The 19,053-nt window shown below is 50.0% G+C and overlaps 1 protein-coding gene across 1 annotated transcript in view; it reads right to left on the bottom strand.

Annotated features, from left to right (window-relative positions):
- LOC135917771 (mothers against decapentaplegic homolog 6-like) overlaps window positions 1–19,053 on the bottom strand; it is a 103,681-nt gene that overhangs the window by 33,857 nt on the left and 50,771 nt on the right. Inside the window, exons 2-3 of the mRNA XM_065451363.1 lie at window positions 11,891–11,947; window positions 9,444–9,506 (exon numbers count right to left, since the gene is read on the bottom strand). Of these exons, the coding sequence (XP_065307435.1) occupies window positions 9,444–9,506; window positions 11,891–11,947 (120 nt within the window). The remainder of the gene's footprint in view (window positions 1–9,443; window positions 9,507–11,890; window positions 11,948–19,053) is intronic.

Genomic DNA, 19,053 nt, shown 5'->3' with positions numbered 1-19,053 from the left:
ACACAATACACGACCCTGGAAAGAAGTCGGCGTTAGTGTCCTCCACATGCATGGCCGTCGCGCACACGCAACGGCGAAGCCCCGAGCACTGCAGCGCGACGAGTCCAAATTCCCTAGAGAAACCGCGTTGGCGACTTCCGCCGCTGGCCCGCCGCGAGTTCATTCGATGCCGCGAGCGCTGTAAAAAGCGAGCGCGTGCGTGCGTCGCCCCTTCGACCGCTACGGAGGAGTGCGCCCGCCAGAAGGGAAAAAAAAAAAAAAAACGCTCCCCGGCCGACCACGACGGGTTGTCGCCTTTTCCTGCAGGTGACGTTCTGCCGCGATAGAATCGCAGTGCGACGCGCCAGTTGCGTGAGCTCGCCGTGGAAATCGCCTCGAGTTGCACGCATGCGCGACTGCGCAGCGGAACCGTCCACCATATATGTATCTTGCCGTGACATGCATTATTTTCAATAACTACCGGGGCCCGTATAAGCTGTACATACCCGCCGTAGTTGCTCAGTGGCTATGGTGCTGGGCTGCTGAGCACGAGGTCGCGGGATCGAATCCTGGCCACGGCGGCCGCATTTCGATGGGGGCGAAATGCGAAAACACCCGTGTACTTAGATTTAGGTGCACGTTAAACAACCCCAGGTGGTCGAAATTTCCGGAGTCCTCCACTACGGCGTGCCTCACAATCAGAAAGTGGTTTTAGCACGTAAAACCCCAAATTTAATTTTTATAAAGCCGTAAATCAGGTGGGTCGCACCATCAGATTTAAATTAATGGTGTCTTTCAGGATAACTTTAACACGCGGCCAGGCTCACAAAACCAGCATTTCTGCGCGGATTGCCTAAGCTGAATTGAAAACTTCGCCTCCCTGCTGCCATATAAATAGGTTCGCCACAAACACTAGAATAGGATATGCCTCGTTTGAGGCAACTCGGTGAAAATTCCGTTTTTACGCCAACTTTTTCAACAACTGATAACTTTCTAAAAAATTCCAGCTAGCCAAGTTCTTAAAACAGGTAGATCAACAACCGTGCACCGGTGTGCAATAGCCGACTGTTCTCTTTGCGTGGCTCGAGGCGCGTATACAGTCGCGAGCAAAATATGAAACACCGAAATTGCTTTTAAGCTGGGATTAGCAGTGATATGCAGATTCGAATCTGAAATGTTCACAAGCCAAAAAGTATATCTATTCCCGTCCTCATTTAGAACATTTATGCGAGGCGCGTGCTTAACTACTACAGGACGTCTTCAAAATAATTTCGTTTCATATTTTGTTGCATGCAGTGCGCACATGACACCATAGCCGCGTTTTAAGCGTTTGATTTATTTAAGCAGCGATTGACAGGTACGACAGACCAAAGTCTCCGCTACCGTTAATGCACCGATTGACTGCGTAACTGCGCAGCACGCAGCAGCGGAGCCAGACGCTGCAACAGTGACTCGCTCTTCGACCACTAACTTTGTTATGAGGAGCACCGGGATGTTCGTAACGAAGATCAACGAGCAAGTTTTCACCCTCTGAACGTGCGCCTACAAGCTCGAACGCGTCTGGCAGGATGCCAACTGGCATGTCGCCGCATATATTTTAACCGCAATGCACATATTTACCGAGGACATGCCAACCCGCGAGTCGCCGCGTATATTTTAACCGTATTACATATATTTACAGAGGACATGGAACTGCGGGAACCATTTGGGCCGACTTCGCAGCTGAAGGCGCAAACTCTTCCGAAACATATGAAACGTAAAAGTTGCGCATCTAATGGGCTTACGATGCACCACTATTACGCTCTCAAAAGAAATATCTGACGCTGTCACTTCTAGTACGAAGCGCTGCTCTACATTCGCAACTTGCATGTTATATTTAGTAGTGTTTGGATTGGTTCGTGCAGCCTCTTGTCTGAATCCTCTTTTGCGTCATCTGTGCCTTCGCGATGTCCAATCAAGCAAACTTTTACCAACGACAGTAAGCTATGATTTAAATCCTTCGCAATGTCTAATCAAGCAAACTTTTACCTACGACAGTAAGCTATGATTTAAATCCTCACAGGCTCATGTAATTTTGTCTGGGTCCTCTCGTTCATCATACGTAAAAGCTAAAGACAAAGGCGAAAAACGACGCAAATCGCCGAATGCGGAACTAGATGGCGCCACTATACCGCGCCGCAGCGAACACTGAGGTTTCACCAAGGCGCGCAGTATCTGCATCGTCTGCACCGTTCTAGCTCAAGTTCGTCAACGTGCAACTGAAGCGGCTATTCATAAACAGGAGCACTTACATACATCCAACCGAAAAGAAAAAAAGCCGGGCTCCCGTGTACCCTAACAAAACTATACATGATAGAAGCGGCGTACAGCGCGAAGGACAACGAATTAGCAACTAGCCCAAGCCTCCACCCTTGTTAAACATGACATTCAATTGCACCTCCACATAAAGTCGATATACGCCAATAGAAGTCAATAGAAATACAGTAGACATTTCATAACACCTTGCCTGTACGGTAGGCTTATGTCAGCGACATTCGCTGTGTGCAACAGAGATCTGAACTTGCTATCGCAAGTCCGTTCAGTGTTGGTTCCATGCAAAGGGCATTCAGTATTTGTGTTCCTTTTCTTCGTAATTTTATTTTTTAACAATAACGCCGTCTAATCGCAAGGTGGACGGTACGCAGCAGTTGTACAGCGACAAAGCGCCAACCATTTTCTGAAGGAGGCGTCCACAAAGTACTTTCTGACAGAGGAGGGACAGGACCGAGCACCGAGCTTCACCAATGATCTCAAAAGATGCACAAACACACCACTGTGCCTTGATGCACTCCGCGCCAGTTGAGCGCATACGAGCCGGCACCCCATTTCTTTCGCCCGTCTCGAAAATGTTTATCGCTCTCCCGTCACCTCGACTCGTAACGTACTGAGATTTCCCAGAACGTCCGTGTCAACGCAGCAGCGCCAAGTGAACGAGACGTGTACGCGACCCATCTGCACACAACATGCACCGATTTTACGATCCACAAAGCCGAGCTTGTACAAAGTCCGCGCAATCCCAGGGGGCTACGAGCGCCGGCCCGGATCCACATTTGTGGCGGGCTGAAACAATAGTCCGGGGCCCGAAAAGAAAACAATGGCTCGCGTGGCACCTGACGCTGGCAGCGGACACGACGCCGCCCCGAAGCCGCCAACCGCCGACGTTGGGAAGGAAGCGAGCGCCTGAGCGAAACCTGACACGCTTGGGCTCCGTCCCGCGCTGGCTGTACGCACGGACCCTAGCTGGCCACGGTCGACGCTTGCGATTATTTGTGCTTGTGCACACTACCGGACTTATAAGCAGGGCATAACATTGAAGTGCTTTAGAAACGGAGCCGGCAAACGGCTATATACAGCGTGACCACGAAATACCCGTCCGTACCGCGCTGAATCCGAACTCCGCTTGGAGGCAGGGAGGATAGGGCGGCCGCGCTAAGCTTTGGGTTCCTAAATTCGGGTCTCTCAAATATAATTGTGGTTACGGTAAAGAAAAGGTAAAAGACGTGTTTTACTCCGTTTTACATATGCTTATGTAACTGAAAAAACTGGAGCAAATAAAATAGATATATGCAGAGACACTGACGATTCAGCTCGGTTGCATGTGCGACGTAACTACGAGGGAGTTGGTGCGACGATATGTACTATAGTGTCCGTTGAGGGACTGTTGACCCGTAAATTGAGCATGGCACTACGGATGGTTGGTGATATGTACGAAGCGGTGCCTACGTGTGCATATTTGGTCGTATTGGCGGCGTTTACCAGTCCCTGGTTTGACGGCCTGTTACAGGTATCGGCGGCCGTTACGCAGGTGGTACCCGGTGCCGCATGCTGGCGCTGTGCTCCTTAAGGCAGGTGAACGACAGCAATTGCGCTGTCGCTCACGTTCAACTGCCGTGGGGCTGCACCAATAGCACTTAAAAAGAATAATACATTGCAGAGGCGCCCACATTCCCGCCGCCGCACCCAAAATTAAGCAAGAATCAGTCTGTCGAATGGCGGCAGTTACAAACCAGATCCTATCGGAGTGCAGCTATCATGCAACTAATACACCCAGATTTATACACGACCGACAAGTGCAGATATTGCGACTCTAGAGCCACCCTAGAGCATATCCTATGGGAATGTACGGGGATAATACACACCAACGGTGATGCAGCCTAAAACAGCGACAGCCTCCGCGCGCGCTGGGAGTTCCCGTTGCTCAGCTCGGACCTGCAGCACCAACTCTGGGCCGTCCGGCAAGCCGAGGAGGCCGCGAAAGGCCAACAGCCTTTGGCCGAAACCTAAGCGGGGTCCAGACACACCCCACCAAATCGCAGGGCATTCAAAGTTATTTGGAATTTAGGGTTCTTTTTTCAACATAAGCAAATAGAACATTTATTTCGCAATCCCTTTTGCTTTAAATTGAAAGCTAGAAATGCGGAAAAGGTGGTGAGATGTTTTCGCGCAATTAAATAGCATATAGCAGTCAAAACATAACGAGGAACCTCGCCCTGTAGAGCGAAAGTCTTCCCGGATCTCGCAAATTTTCCCTCTGTACCCGCGCACACGGCGGCCATATATACACAGCCCACGAGCGACACTCGTCGGGCAACACTGAGACGCGTACAGCTCGAAGCGCTTCCAACGAAAGAATTTCGTTATACAGAGAGCTACATACACTGCAACGCGTTTCCAACTTCTCTGCTTTCACTTGTTGGAACCGAACTGCACAGACGCGTAACGGGACAGACAGCGAGTGGTTACATCGTTATGGTTAGGCTTAGGCCCTGTCTCATTTCTCTCTCACGTGTTTTCGTCTCTCTCTCTCTCTCTCTCTCTCTCTCTCTCTCTCTCTCTCTCTCTCTCCACTTGCGTGTACGCGTAGCGCCACGTCCGCTCCTCCGACACAGCGCGCGAAGGGACGCGGCCCCGGCCGCACCCGGGGCAGAGTCGCGCTACGTGACCGGGGACCAGAGAGGGCCACATGAAAACGAAGAGGGCAAAATAACGAAGCATGCTATACATACACAGGGAATAAAAATTTTCACGAAGAAACGAAAGCGCACCGGGCGCGCGAACAGCAGCCACACACACACACACACACACACACACACACACACACACACACACACACGCACACGCACGCGCGCGCGCACGCACACACACACGCACAAGCGTGCGCAGCGGCGCGCTGGCGACGCCGCCGCCCACCCCGGCGCCCGCCTGGCTGAGTGCACGGCGGCCTTGGTGGCCTTGCGGTCGAAGCGGGCCCGGCCCGCACGGCAGGCACGCACGCATACAACACACGGGGCGGGGATCGAGATGGAGAAGAAAAATAGTAACCAGCAGGACGGCAGCCGGCACAGGTGGGCAGAGGAGACGCGACGCGGTCGATGAACAGTGTCTAGACACGGGCTCGGTCGCCGCCGGCGTTCATAGAAGGGAGACGCGGGAGAAGCGAGAAGAAAAAATCGGAGCGCGCTTGATCGGCGGTCGAACGGGACCGCATAGCGGGCCGAGATAGTCGGCTGCCGCCGCCATGGGGCGTGAGATACTTCGTGTTGTGCTTGTTCGTATATATGGATGGGGCACACGAGGAAAGGGTGCACGTCCCCTTTAAGCATGTTTCACTGTAGCGACGACGTTGAAACGAATTTACCGACGTTACGAAAGTACCGACGAAACGAAAGTACCGACGTTAAACGAAAGTAGTTAAGAGAACTGAAATAAGCGAGAGAAAGAAAGAACGGATATGAGAAACGGGGAGCTTTATTTTTTGTATTGTTTCATTGGTCGGTGTCCTTTTTTCACCTTTTATCAGGGAGGTCAACCAGACGAATGTCTGGTTTGCTACCCAACACTGAGGATAAGGAAGGGACAAAGAGAGAGATAGTGGACACTACGCGCACGACTGAAAATGCGCACAAGGACTACAAACGGTCACTCAAAACGTTTTTTTTTCCTTCTTTTTTTTGTGCCGACGACGGATTTGGTTACGGTCCTAGTACTTTTGAAGCAGAAAACGGTCGGCAGTGCGGCCTGTCTCCCTACGGAATCGAAACAAAAATGACAAAAATCGACACTGTGGGAAATGACGAGTTCATATCCATATAAAATAATAATAATAATAATAATAATAATAATAATAATAATAATAATAGGGCCAGTTTTCGATTTTAACAACGAACATGAGAAAGTTTTACGACAGACAATGAACAGCGTGCGGGACATGCCAGACCATAAGGTGAGTTACTCTGGAGTTGATATCCTGGACGTCCCTGAACAAGGCGCATTAAACTGCCTAAAGTGGCCTACCGCGGTTACTCAGCGGTTATAACGTTCTTCTGTCGAATGTGTGGCCCTGGTTTCGAATCCCGGCCAGAGCGGCTGCGCTGGCATTGGAAGGTAGAAAGGAAAAGCGCCAGTGTACACCTGTGAGCAAAAGTACAGGGACCAGGGATTGCACGATCAAGCTGATTGCCTCCTTTCATCATCATCAGCCTGGTTACGCCCACTGCAGGGCAAAGGCCTCTCCCATACTTCTCCAACAACCCCGGTCATGTACTAATTGTGGCCATGCCGTCCCTGCAAACTTCTTAATCTCATCCGCCCACCTAACTTTCTGCCGCCCCATGCTACGCTTCCCTTCCCTTGAGATCCAGTCCGTAACCCTTAATGACCATCGGTTATCTTTGCCAATGAATATAAGTTGAAAAATGGTACTGCACTCCGAGGTTGGCATTGCGAACTTTCCAGTGCACACGTCAATTCCAGTTGATGCATGTTAACTACGAAGAAATTCCATTCTTTCGGCGACCCTGTGGTCCGTACACTTCTGCTCACGGGTGTACGTAGAATCGGGCGTATACGTTAGAAAAGCCAATGTAGTCAAATACTAATCCGAAAACCCGCGCTTCAGCGAGTCATAGCAAGTGTGCTGGTTTGAGATGGTTCACCAGCGCACCCATGACAAACAATCCAGCGACCAATTAATCAATCGTCCATTAATCAATAAATAAACCAAAATTCCGTGTAGCGAAAAAGCTCTACATAGAACCCGCCTGTAGAGCTACTTACCGAGGCCTTTGTCGGACTTGTGCACGGTCTCGGCACATTCGAAATTATTTAGCGCCAAGCCACTCCAGCACTGCACCGGTCATCAGGGCATCGACTGGACAATTAGGCCCCGCTCGCAGCTACGGCACCCGCCGTATGAACGCGATACGGCGGCTTCCGCGCGAAACTTGCGCAACGGTAATGTTTTCGTCAGCAAAGGCGTGCCTACAGCGAGCCACGTTTTCGTACGGCATGAAGGCGTCCGACCATCTCTTACGCCTCCCTACGATGGCCCTTTCGAGGTACCGAAGCGGACAGAAAAAAACGTGTTACCATCGGCCTCAACGGACGTGAAGAAGTCGTGGCGATATGAAGGGTCATACCTGGCGACCTCGCCATCATTATCCGCTTTGAACGACTTTACAACCGCTTAAGCGACGGATCTACCCGATCTCCCGGCATCTAAGGCTATTGTTGTTGCCTATCACGTGTGTGGCTGTTTTCTTGGGCCCCGCTGCACCACGTGCTGTTCTCGTGTCTGGCATACTTACTGGTTAGCTTCCTAGTTCTTTTCCGCCATCGTGAGTCAATGCTCTTTCTGTATAGGTATTTAAATATCTTAGCTGCCCACCTGTTATCGTCCAATTTCCTCAGGCGTTTTTCGTATAGAATTTTACTCTTGAGCTTCCCGTGCTTCGAACGATACCCAGCCCTTCGTTCTTCTACAAGGAGGGCAGCCCTCTAGCGGTCATCGTCATCTTCCTCGGCCGCCTTCTATATATGGTGCGCTCTGGCGCACGTGTCTCGTGCCTCATGCTGCGAGCTTAGAAGAAAAATGGAATAATAATAATAATAATAATAATAATAATAATAATAATAATAATAATAATAATAATAATAATAATAATAATAATAATAATTGCTTCTTCGGCTCCTGCCATCATTCCGAACGGTTCTCGGGTCTTTCGCTCGCTGACTCACACATTGTTGTAGTGGACCTAACCTCGGTCCCTGTAGTAGCAATGGACGAAACGTGTATCAGATACACATTTGCTATCTTGTACCGAGAAGATAAGCGAACGGCCTTGCCTTGCCGCCAGACCTCTCCTCGCCTATCGCATGTAGCAAAAGTGGATATTTACCAGAAACTGGGTTTGCTATGTGGCTTGTCGGCGTCCACGAACAGGCTTTAGTCGTTCATCTACCACGCGCGGTTTCCTATCAACCGTTGTAGGATATCAAATCGAGAAGGAAACCGCGCAAAATTCGGGACGTGGCAGAGATCACGGCGGCAAGATTTCGGATGAGATCAATTAGATCAGCCTTATCAAACCCACAGTTGACAGCTTCTCCAGAGTATAAACACCTGGCATTTCCCTGGCATAGCGATTCTTGTTATACAAAGATGCTTGAGGTCTGCCTCACCAAATTACGCTGCCGCATTCCCTCCCTAAATTTCTATTTACACAGGTCGGGTTTGGTTCCCTCTCCCCTTTGTTCTTTTTGTGAGGAGGAGGAGACGATACAGCACTATCTTCTATCTTGTCGCCGCTTTGCTGCGTTAAGAAAAAGATTGTTGGAGATGCCATTTAGAAGAATTGGCCTGGACTTGACAGAACCTGCAATTCTTTCGTTCGGGGCGTCCACTTTGGGTTTCAGCCACAGGGATGCATGCTTCGCTGTCCAAACATTCCTTACAGAATCTAAACGAATGCCCTGCTAAATTCTATTTTTATTATTACTTTTAAATTAATTATTTATCACTCAACAGCACCTTCCTGATTTTATTTTAGCCGGTTATTCAACCCTATTCAATGCTATTCCCATAGATAATAGGAAATTTATGCTATAAATTATTTTGGAATAATCCATCCATTTCTTGGCCAATCCCCCATCGTGGGTAGGAGCCAGACGTGCCACAGGCTACAACAACAACAACAACAACAACTTCCGTGCACTATTCCAGCAAAAGTGGAGTTACAAACGGAGAGCCTTTTCCTAAGTTGAAGAGCTCAGAATAACGCAACTTCATTACATTAAGTTATTGATTATATTCCTAACTTAATGCTTCCTTACATTAGTGTTAAATTTCGTTATATTAGAATGCTTACTGCGACGCACTTCATCGTACGTGCTATCACCTTCAACAGTCGCTTGCATGAACTGCGGCCCATGTGGCATTGAACACCACGCTTATATTGTCCTTCGTGCTTGTCCCATTATAGAAAACTCCTGCGAGGGCGCTTATCCTGCACAGATATCAGGAACGGACAGCCCACGCCTACGATGACCACACGCTGCCTCCGGGATCGGCACGTCCTTGGAGTGTGTCCCCTATTAAATGCTAGCGCATTAAAGTGAAGCAAGATGATAATGCAAGGCACACTCACCAAAAGGCGACGAGCAGGCATCTGCCATCGACTGAAAGCTGTAAGGAGGCGGCGGCGACGATTCTGCGAAAAGCAGCAGCGGGAACGGATTCAGAATCACGTTTGACGGGCGGTATCACGCAACGCTGGAACTATAGAGCTACACAGCTTCGCGTTCTCGCCTAACTCCCGCAATTAGATGAACGCGCGCAGCTACAAAAAAAAAATGATAAAGAAAATAATACGTACTCTGGTCTGTCCCTTTACCCCTCAAAGAGAGAGAGGGAGAGAGAACTGAATTTGGAACTGAATTCAAGTAACGTGACCCGCCTCATTTCATTAATATATATTAACATACCCCCTATCCAGTAACATTTGCAATACGCAGTCGCGAGGCAAGTACACGCACTCGTGCCATGACTCGCGCCTGACTCGTGACCCCACGGTCGAATCGACTCATTCGTAAGGGGTTGTGCGAATACCGGTTTTTGAAACCAAATCGTATGTAATCGAATATTTTTCAAATAGCTTGCGAATAATGTGCATCTTCGTCACCTATAATATCAAACAATTTTAACATGTTGGTATTAGCAACAATAGAAAGTTTCTGTCATTACAAAGCACATTATAAAACATGCTCTATTAAAGACACAAATCCATCAGTATATAGGAACGACTAAGCAGCTCGTTAGCAAACTCGGGGCTCTGAGGAGAATACGCGGTCATGCATTAGCAGCTCATAAAAAGTAACCTCGAGGACAAATATTAATATCCCTATACCGTCGCGACAAAACATGCATGTCGTCTGAGGCGAGGATAAGAGAGAGAGAGAGAGAGAGAGAGAGAGAGAGAGAGAGAGAGAGATTCTTCTGTTCGAATTGTCGCGGCAGATGGTGACACTAATGTATAAAGTATGCTGTCATGCAAGGTGTTTCTTTACGGTGTTCCTTTTCTTTACACAGTTGCTTCCTTTACGTGAAACAGGTGATGCAAGCTATAAATAGCACCAAAAACACAATACCCACTGCCGAATGCCGTGTCTCAACATTTTATTGCTAGTGGTCGTGTTTAGGCGGAAAAGTCTGGCTGTAGGTTGGATGAAAGTTATCGCATTCGATGTTTGATCGCGTACAGCCGACGACGTCAAGTATTAGAAAAATATTGGTATTTTCAATAAGTGACTATTCGATTCGAGGACCGTATCGAATATAGGGCAATATTCGAAGCGTTATCTGAATGTATTATTCGCACACCCGTGCCCGCTTAAGACGAGCGCCACAGGCAAACGAGTTGACTCGACCGCGGGGTTCAAGCATCAAGTGACCGTCCTGCACAACTTCATCGGTTGAACCGTGGTGCGTCGCACCGCAGTCTACAGTGTTTTTTTTTGTTTCTTTTACTTTGAACACTCTTAAAAAAAAAAAGAAACGCCCGCCAAGTCTCCGCATATGACCCCACTACAGAATAATTATGTGCGCAGGCGGACATAATTCGCAAGAAATACCAGAGTAATCAATTAAATAATTAAACTAACCGTGCTAATGAACTTCTCAGTTAACCTTTAGAGCACATGTTGAAATCGTAAATTCGCACGGAACGGCAATACATTTCTAGCTCCGCGATTGAACTGTTCAACACGGCCATGCAAGCCGAAATTATTGACTTACAAATTATTTGTTCAGTTTACCGGATCACGCACGCAGCATTGCAAAGCACAGCTCTCGGTGCAACCTTCCTGGGACGTAGCAGGGCGGCATAACAAATTGAAGCTGGGTTATATACGGCGCGATAAAGCGGTTCGGTCCGCCTCGCCCCTGCTGCCGAAGTTATCTATATGCATCCAATCGGGAGTGGGAACAAGACTGCGAGGAGAGAGAGAGAGAGAGAGAGAGAGAGAGAGAGAGAGAGAGAGAGAGAGAGATTTCATCTTGGCCCCCCTCTGTCCGGGGCTACTGGGCGTATATTATAAGAGGCAAGTGCGATGTCAGCTTGATTATTGCGCCGCCCTGCTACGTCACAGGAGGGTTGCACCACGAGCTGTGTGCTTCGCAGAGCTGCGTGCGTAATCACGTAAATTCAACGAATAACTTGAGGCTAGCTATTCCGGTTTACACGGCCGTTTTGAAATGCTGAAACACGGAACTTGACCTTTATGTAACAACTTGCAGCCTTCCCGCATGAAAATGAGCCGAAAAAAGTTGCAAATAGGAACTAGACTTCTATGACGATTTCCTTCGACTTTCCGACATAAACACGTGCCGGAAATATTGAAACTAAGTAGTTTATTAATGCAATTAGTGTAATTAGCGAAGTGATTCCTCTGCTCTTTCTTGCAAATGATGTGCGCCTCGGTACATAAATTATCTGTAGTGACGTGATTCGTGTAGCTGTCGTGAACTTTTTGTAAAGTGCACGAAAAAAATAAAAAACATTGAATACACAACGGCTGATGCTTCCGGCACACTCACCAATGGGTAGGTAGCTCTCCTCCAAGGTCTGCAGACTGTACGGCGGCGGTGGAGACTCTGCGACACGAGAAAAGGAGGTGGCACTCAGCTATTGGCTCTAGCGAGGCGAAAGCTCAATGTTATGCACGGTAACACCGTTCACACAGGTTTGAAGTCGCTGTTCCCAGCGAACAACGAACACTGCGACATATGCAAATCTATTTGGTACGTGGAAAAGCGCGCTACTGAAGAATGCGCCAGAATGTTATACATACGATGAAGAAAACCACGGTTGTAGCGCGGGGGAAGACGTAAAACAAGCCAAGAAATCGAGGTAGCTATTCACCACTACACTTACCGCTGGAATGAACACGTAGCAAATATCCAAACTATTTCGAAGTGAAGCCTGCATTAATTCTGTTAAATTTTTAATAAAAAATGGCAAATTTTGGTTATATGCTGGAGAGAGAGAGAGAAAGCTAATTTTTCAGGTTAGTTCATTAATAGCAGAGACACAAATATTTGAAGCGCCGCGAACACATGATTTCAGGAGGCGAACTTCACCGCCAACACAGACGCTCTCTTCATTTGCCCCGTCTGGCCTCCACAAGCGAAATTGCTTCACTGCGTCCTCCCATACCAGAGCGGTATGACCGCGTGACGAATACGTCACGGGGACTGGGGTGGAAAGGTGCACGTGTGTTGTTTGTAAAATGATGAGAAAAAAAGTTAAAGAAAGAAAAAATCTACCGTCTTTTAAATTTCACAATGGCGTGTTTCTGTGTTCCTTGTCGTTGTTTTATTCTTTGTGATATGTCATCTTGTTCTTCCTTTCTTTTTATTTGCTTCCTTTCTCCCTATCTTCAATCTCTATGCTCTCAAGTTTCTATACTCCACTTCCTAAAGCGTATAGGCAAGCGTCGTGCCCCTTCCGGTGCCAAATGCCAGCCTGCTTCTTCCCTTCTTTGCTCCTCTGTCCATAGTACACGTGTTTTCGAACATTATAATGAGCGCTAAGAATGTAGTTCCCCGTACCCAATTGGTCATGATCGATGAAAACTTTGCACGCGTTGGGAGGCGCGACACGTATGAAAATGAGTACGTCACGTGACACCGCCGACATGAGGAGAGGCAGCGCCAGGAAACATGACCACGGAAAACTCCACGCAGAGAGAAGGCAGGGAACAGGGGAAAAAAAAATACTGACAATAAAGTATGCGAAAAGAAACGAACTGATGGGCGAACGAGGAGCTGAATAACCGCAATTCGACGCTTTCTCTATGCACGGGCTGGGAGCGCGCGGGCGATAAGTAAAACCGATTGCGGCAGTTATCACAGAACATGCCGCTTAAAGGACATATTTTTGAAGTTGCGTGCAGGAACACTGCCTGTTGGGCTGCTGAGCACGAGGTCGCGGGATCGAATCCCGGCCACGGCGGCCGCATTTCGATGGGGGCGAAATGCGAAAACACCCGTGTGCTTAGATTTAGGTGCACGTTAAAGAACCCCAGGTGGTCGAAATTTCCGGAGTCCTCCACTACGGCGTGCCTCATAATCAGAAAGTGGTTTCGGCACGTTAAACCCCATAATTTAATTTAATTAGGAACACTGCCACACGCGTCTGACGCGCTAAGAAAAAAAAATGCGCTTAGCAAGTCTAAAGGTCACGAGAAACACAGCGTTTTAATTTGCTACTAGGTTAAGGTTGATTTCGAAATGCCGGAGCGGCGTCAACGACCTTGTCGTGACGCTGTGATACGGAGCAAAAATTCGTTGACGCGTACTACTAAGGATCGGTATGATGTTGCTTATAAGAAAAAAAAAGAGTAATGATAATAAAGTGTGCTGCGGGCATGGTTTTTCGCGGCGCTCGCGTGTGGCAGCCACAGCGATCGCACGAACGGTGCGTACCATTGTATAATGGCGTCATTACTCACGGTGCATTCACTTTCTGGATACCGAAATCGAAAACGGTTCCTTGCAAAAAAGAATTGCAGTCAATCGTTTGCGGCGCTCTGGTGCTTGCAAGGATATAAGTTCTTGTACAACCACTGAGTGAGGAACAAAAAGAAATGAAAGGGAAGTCGGAAACGTAATCAGTACGCAAGCAGATATTATTCGATTGGAAATATAGAAATATCATTCGATTGGAAATATCAGTTTGTTTTGCCGCCGACTGCGACTCCAGCATTCGTTGCAGCTAATGCGAGCACAACACGCAGCCTGGCTACCCGCTACGAGATGTTAACGGTCGGTGCTAGTGAGAGAGAGAGACAGAGAGAGAGAGAGGGGGGGAAAGAAAACATAAAGCACTTGCGTTCACCATCTTTAAGCTCACCACAGTAATTCCACAGCAACGCAAGACGAGAACATTTATTGGCTTAAGAAAGCTTCACACGTGAAACACGTGGTATATTCGCTTTGTCGCATAGCGGCGCGTCACCTACGGTTGGAACGCTGGCTAGTGAAAGGGCCATGTGCACCCCGTTCACGGCGGTTCGCCTACGGCTGTGGCGTGGGACGTTTACTAATTCCCGCCCGCAATCCATCAGCTCCGATAAGCTCACACGACTGCATTCGCCAAAGACGTCAGGAACGCGAGTTCGCTCAGAATGGCGCATGCGGCGAGAAAGAGTCGCACGAACTCGCGTGCCTGAAAGCTGCAACTGGGGTCCACCACTGGACAGGACGAGTAAGGACACCCACCTCCTTATTTATTTTTGTTTTTTTTCCCCGACACAACGGCAACCCATACCAACCCACTTCGGTGCCCGTGGACCGAAACGCTTGCTCGTGAAACCCCTTTCCTCCGGCGACCGGCCCTCGACGCGGGCAAGCGAGGACGAGGCCCTTGGGAGAGCGGCTGCCGGACAGGCCGAGAGACGACGAGGGGGGCTACGCCGGCGCCGCGACGTCGGACGGCTGCCAAGGCAGCGCCAACGGCCGCTGCTCCGAAGTGGAGGAGGAGGAGGAGGAGGGGGGAAGCAGCGGCGTCGGCTATCTTCGACGGCAGCGGAGGGAGGCGGCGGCGACCATCGAAGAAGAACCAGAAATATCCGCCGCTGCAACCTCCCCTTCCCTTTCACCGCCCTCCCCACTATTCCTCTCGCCTTCCGTCAGCTCCGGAACGACGCCGGAGGCGCTCCGACAACGACTCCGGAGACGAGCGAAGTCGAGCCCGTCGCTCGCGCGGCATCCAGCGAGCCTTTCTTTTTCTTTTTCCTTCTTTCACTCTCTCTCTCTTTCATTCTTTCTCTCTTTTCCCCGGCGCCGGCCGACGGACGTTCAAACGAGACGCGCGCGCGACGTTTCCGCTCCGGCGTCGTCGTTCCCTTTATCCGTTCCGTGCAGCACCGGGACACGAGAAGCAAAGGCGAAACCAGAGAGGCAGCGCCGACGTTTCCTGACAAATGGACACTCTGCCGAACGAGGTCCCGGAACGAACTGGGCAGCAGCAGCAACAAAATCACGCACGCGCCCCGATGGAGACAGCGCCGCGCGAAAATTCAGGTTTCAGGCTTTTGTTCTTCTTGATGTTGTTTTCCCCACTGACGGAACTGTAAACGCATGCAGAAGTGATGTGCAATCGTGTAACGTATCAATGGTATTTTGCTAGGGTGGGTCAATTCTCGTGACTACCGCTCATTCTCTACCGTGATGGCGGAATGCCATATCCCACTACGGGCTCCGTACGTAGCTGTTAGTGGCTGTAGTTTGCGCATGACAGAGGGTAGTTTGTTAGAAAATGGGTCGCCAAATCAGGGAAAGCGATTGACGGGAAAGCTTTCTCCCTTCCCCCACCCACACATACATGTTATTTTTTTTCTTGCTGAATGGCCGGTAATAACAATGAATAAAACCTCGCACAGGCCATGGCGTGCGAGAGCTACTGGACCGTACAGCAAAGGGTGTCAACAAACAATGTTTTAAAGATTTAACTCTTCGCAAAAACCCACGTCAGCCAATGGCGATGTCACTGGCCAACACAGCCCTTAGATCTTACGAACGATGGGCTTTGCTCAGTCGGGCTACGTGAAGCGTTACGCCAGGTTACCTCGTCATAGGCGGAAGCGATCGCACATTTAAAATCGAGCTGTGTTACTTACTACTGCACCCATTGTACAAGGCGGCCAAAACGCTCGACACACAATTGAAGAGAGAACGAGAGAATTGACGTCACAGGCGTAAAAAGCGGTGTAGAGGGAAAGGGCGCGATTCCATTCAGGCGCTGATAAGCGGCCGGCAAGGACGCAGTTCGGCCCCTTGAGCAAACGCATGGCGACACTGCGGCCCGACACGCCATCAGCCCACGGCTCGCCTATTTACCGCACCGCTTATCAGACGCCGCCGCCGCACTTGGAGGGAGGGGGGTCTCTACTCCAGCCTCGCGACACTCGAGTGCACAAAACACTGCGCTATCTGCACGACCGAGATGAGCCTGCCCACTCGAAGGGCATTACACATACACACACACACGCACACCGAGGAACTATACGCGACAGCGGCGAAACACGCTCGTTGCAGCAGTGCTCGTCACCAGGGGAGGCGCCTCTTTCCACAAAGCTAGGGAGCCTACATGCTCTCTAGGCAAAGCAGGGCAAGAAGATGGCAACCTGCTAAGTCAGACCGATCGAGGCCCCCTAGTACGCGAAATGTACAGCGTTCCCGCCGACACTTTCATTTGCTGTCCAAGTGTTCCTTTGCAGGGAAGCTTAGCAACGTGATCAGTTCATATCCCAAACACATTCTTAAGCGCTTAAAAAAACAAAAAAAAAAAACGCAGGACCAGAACGAGTAATAGTAGCGCACAACACACGACGTTAAAAGAGTCTGATTAGGATTGCTTTTGAAATTTGTGTACACAAACTTTTTCAAAGCAAGAACTACTCAGTATGGCATCTTGCGTTACAACAAGAGGGTGGCCCAGGTACCATTGCAATTTCCCTCGTGCGTGCGTGCGTGCGTGCGTGCGTGTGTGTGTGTGTGTGCGCGCGTGCGTTTTTGTGTAGTGGCGCCCTATCCCATCTTTACACACTCTTTAAAGAACAGAATTCATAAACCATGACGCATACTTCGCAACATCGTAGAACGAGCACCAATTCGTAAACTGTAGGCAAAAAAATTCGGGCGACTTGGTATAGTGTCTTCGTTCTACTGACTCTTGCTATCCGAGGCTCCCTTGCCATCCCTCGCTTCTCTTCTCCAGTTCCTAGTCATAAGCGCCGGCTAAACGGCCTGCCCACCGCGCCACAAATGTGGTTATTGAGCGAAGAAAAAAAAAAAAGGAAACGCGCCGTCGCGAGATTAGAACGCGGGCTCCCTTTTATCTCGGCTCACCGTGGCGCCTGAGAAGCACACACGCACGCACGCGCGAGCGCAAGTCGTTCTCTTTTGTCGCATAACAGCTTTACGGCCCACAGAGGGGACGAGGGAAAAAAAGATCTCGCCGGCAGGAATAGCTCCCCTCTGTCTCCCCGCTGCTCGACGCTCGCCGGCACACCAACGGCTACAGCTGCCGCTGCTTGCAGCATCGGGATCTGGCAGAATGACCTAGTTTCATTACTATACGGGGCTTAATTGCGCGCGCGAGACAGAATTAGGCACTTAGACACTGATAAGCTGGTAGAAAAGCTTTCAAATGAGTTACGACCGCGTCACACAAGGCATGCGCGACGCACGCGCCAGAGGCGCCTGCTTCGGGAATCCGTAAAGCTCTAAACTCGAGTTCACCGACACAAGACAGAACGACGAGAAAAGGAGCGGCTCCCATAACCGCGCTTACAGCTGCGCTAGCGTCGCAGCGCCAACAGTACATCAGCTCTCGTCCAGCTAAAGCGTACGACGGCCTTCGCGCTGTTTTTTGTTCTTAACGGCAGGCAACAACTATAGCTCAACGGCAAACACTCCTGCTGGTTATGTATCACGGCAAAAGCACCATATGTGAGGCGTCGGCGGTTCGGAATCCGGTATTTTGGTGCTCCACCATTTGCTACTTCACCATTCTGAACTCTCCACCAGAACATCTCCGAAGGTCGGGAATCAGAGAGTTTGGGTTACGCATACCCTGCGTCCTGCCGGGGGCGCCACTTCCAATCTCTGGTGGTCAGCAGGTCCGAGCGACACTGCAGACACGGGACACGGTCGAACTCTCAGACCCGATACATCGCCCTGCTGCCATGGGCATTGCACAAGGTTAGCTCACTGTTGCAATTTTCTTCTCCCTCGCACACCAGAGGCGTCATCGTCACCTCAAACGCTTCTTCGCGAGCCACTCATCGGCGCTTGGGCGCTCGTCAATCATCTTCACCGCAACCGCGGCCACCTTTGGTCTCCAAAAGCTTGCTGGCTAGCCAGCTCACGCTTATGCGGCGTCGTGTAGGGGGGAGGTCGAGGTCAAGAAGAGACACATGCTTCTGGCGCCGCATGCGTAAGCATTCTAGGGCTACTTCCCTCAGAAATCTGCCCGCGTGTCCGTCCATCTCTCGTCCTATGGAGGCATATATGAGATTTCCTCATTACTGTGTGTGGCTACCGAGATTTATGGTTGCGACTTTACATAGTGAGTATTGTTTAGTTTGGCGTATTAGCTGAAAAGCGGAGGCCTGCGTGACTGTGGTGCCGATGCGAAACAGCATTTCACCGAGTGAACGTGGACAGTGGCGTAGCAAGGTCGTCTGGCACCCGAGGCCCATAAGTCTTCTGTCACCCCCCCTCCCCCCCACGGGTGTAGCCGGCGAAAAGAGGGGTGTCTTAAGACCTATATGACTCCGCCCCGTTGCTACGCCACTGACTGTAGTGCTAATCCGTACCAGAAGGTGCGTCTTTCAGTGACAGGCTGCGGCGGGGGAGACGACGGAGGGTTTTCCCAGAACTGCAGCAAGAGACGCTAGGAGCTGGAGCGGCTTTACCTTCTAGCGACCTTTCGCCGTTGACATCTTCCAGCCCCGGTCGTCAGCGAAACACTGGGCATGGTATGCTTGCTTCCCCCTTTGCGCATGTGCTTTGTAAGTAGTTTGCCTCTCTTATGTACATAAACCCCCTTGTTCATTCATCCAACCTCTCGACTCGTACGCATCAGAAAGAAGCAACCCTCGTCGAGAAGGGACGGACGGCGGCGTGGGCCCGCTAATCCTCCGCGCGACGACCCGGTAGCATAGGTTAGGGCGGAGACCATCAGCGTGATA

This window comes from Dermacentor albipictus, chromosome 4 (assembly GCF_038994185.2).
Source record: "Dermacentor albipictus isolate Rhodes 1998 colony chromosome 4, USDA_Dalb.pri_finalv2, whole genome shotgun sequence".
Taxonomy (NCBI): domain Eukaryota; kingdom Metazoa; phylum Arthropoda; class Arachnida; order Ixodida; family Ixodidae; genus Dermacentor; species Dermacentor albipictus.
Note: the sequence above shows the minus strand (reverse complement) of the source record. Positions and strands in the feature narration are given on the sequence as shown.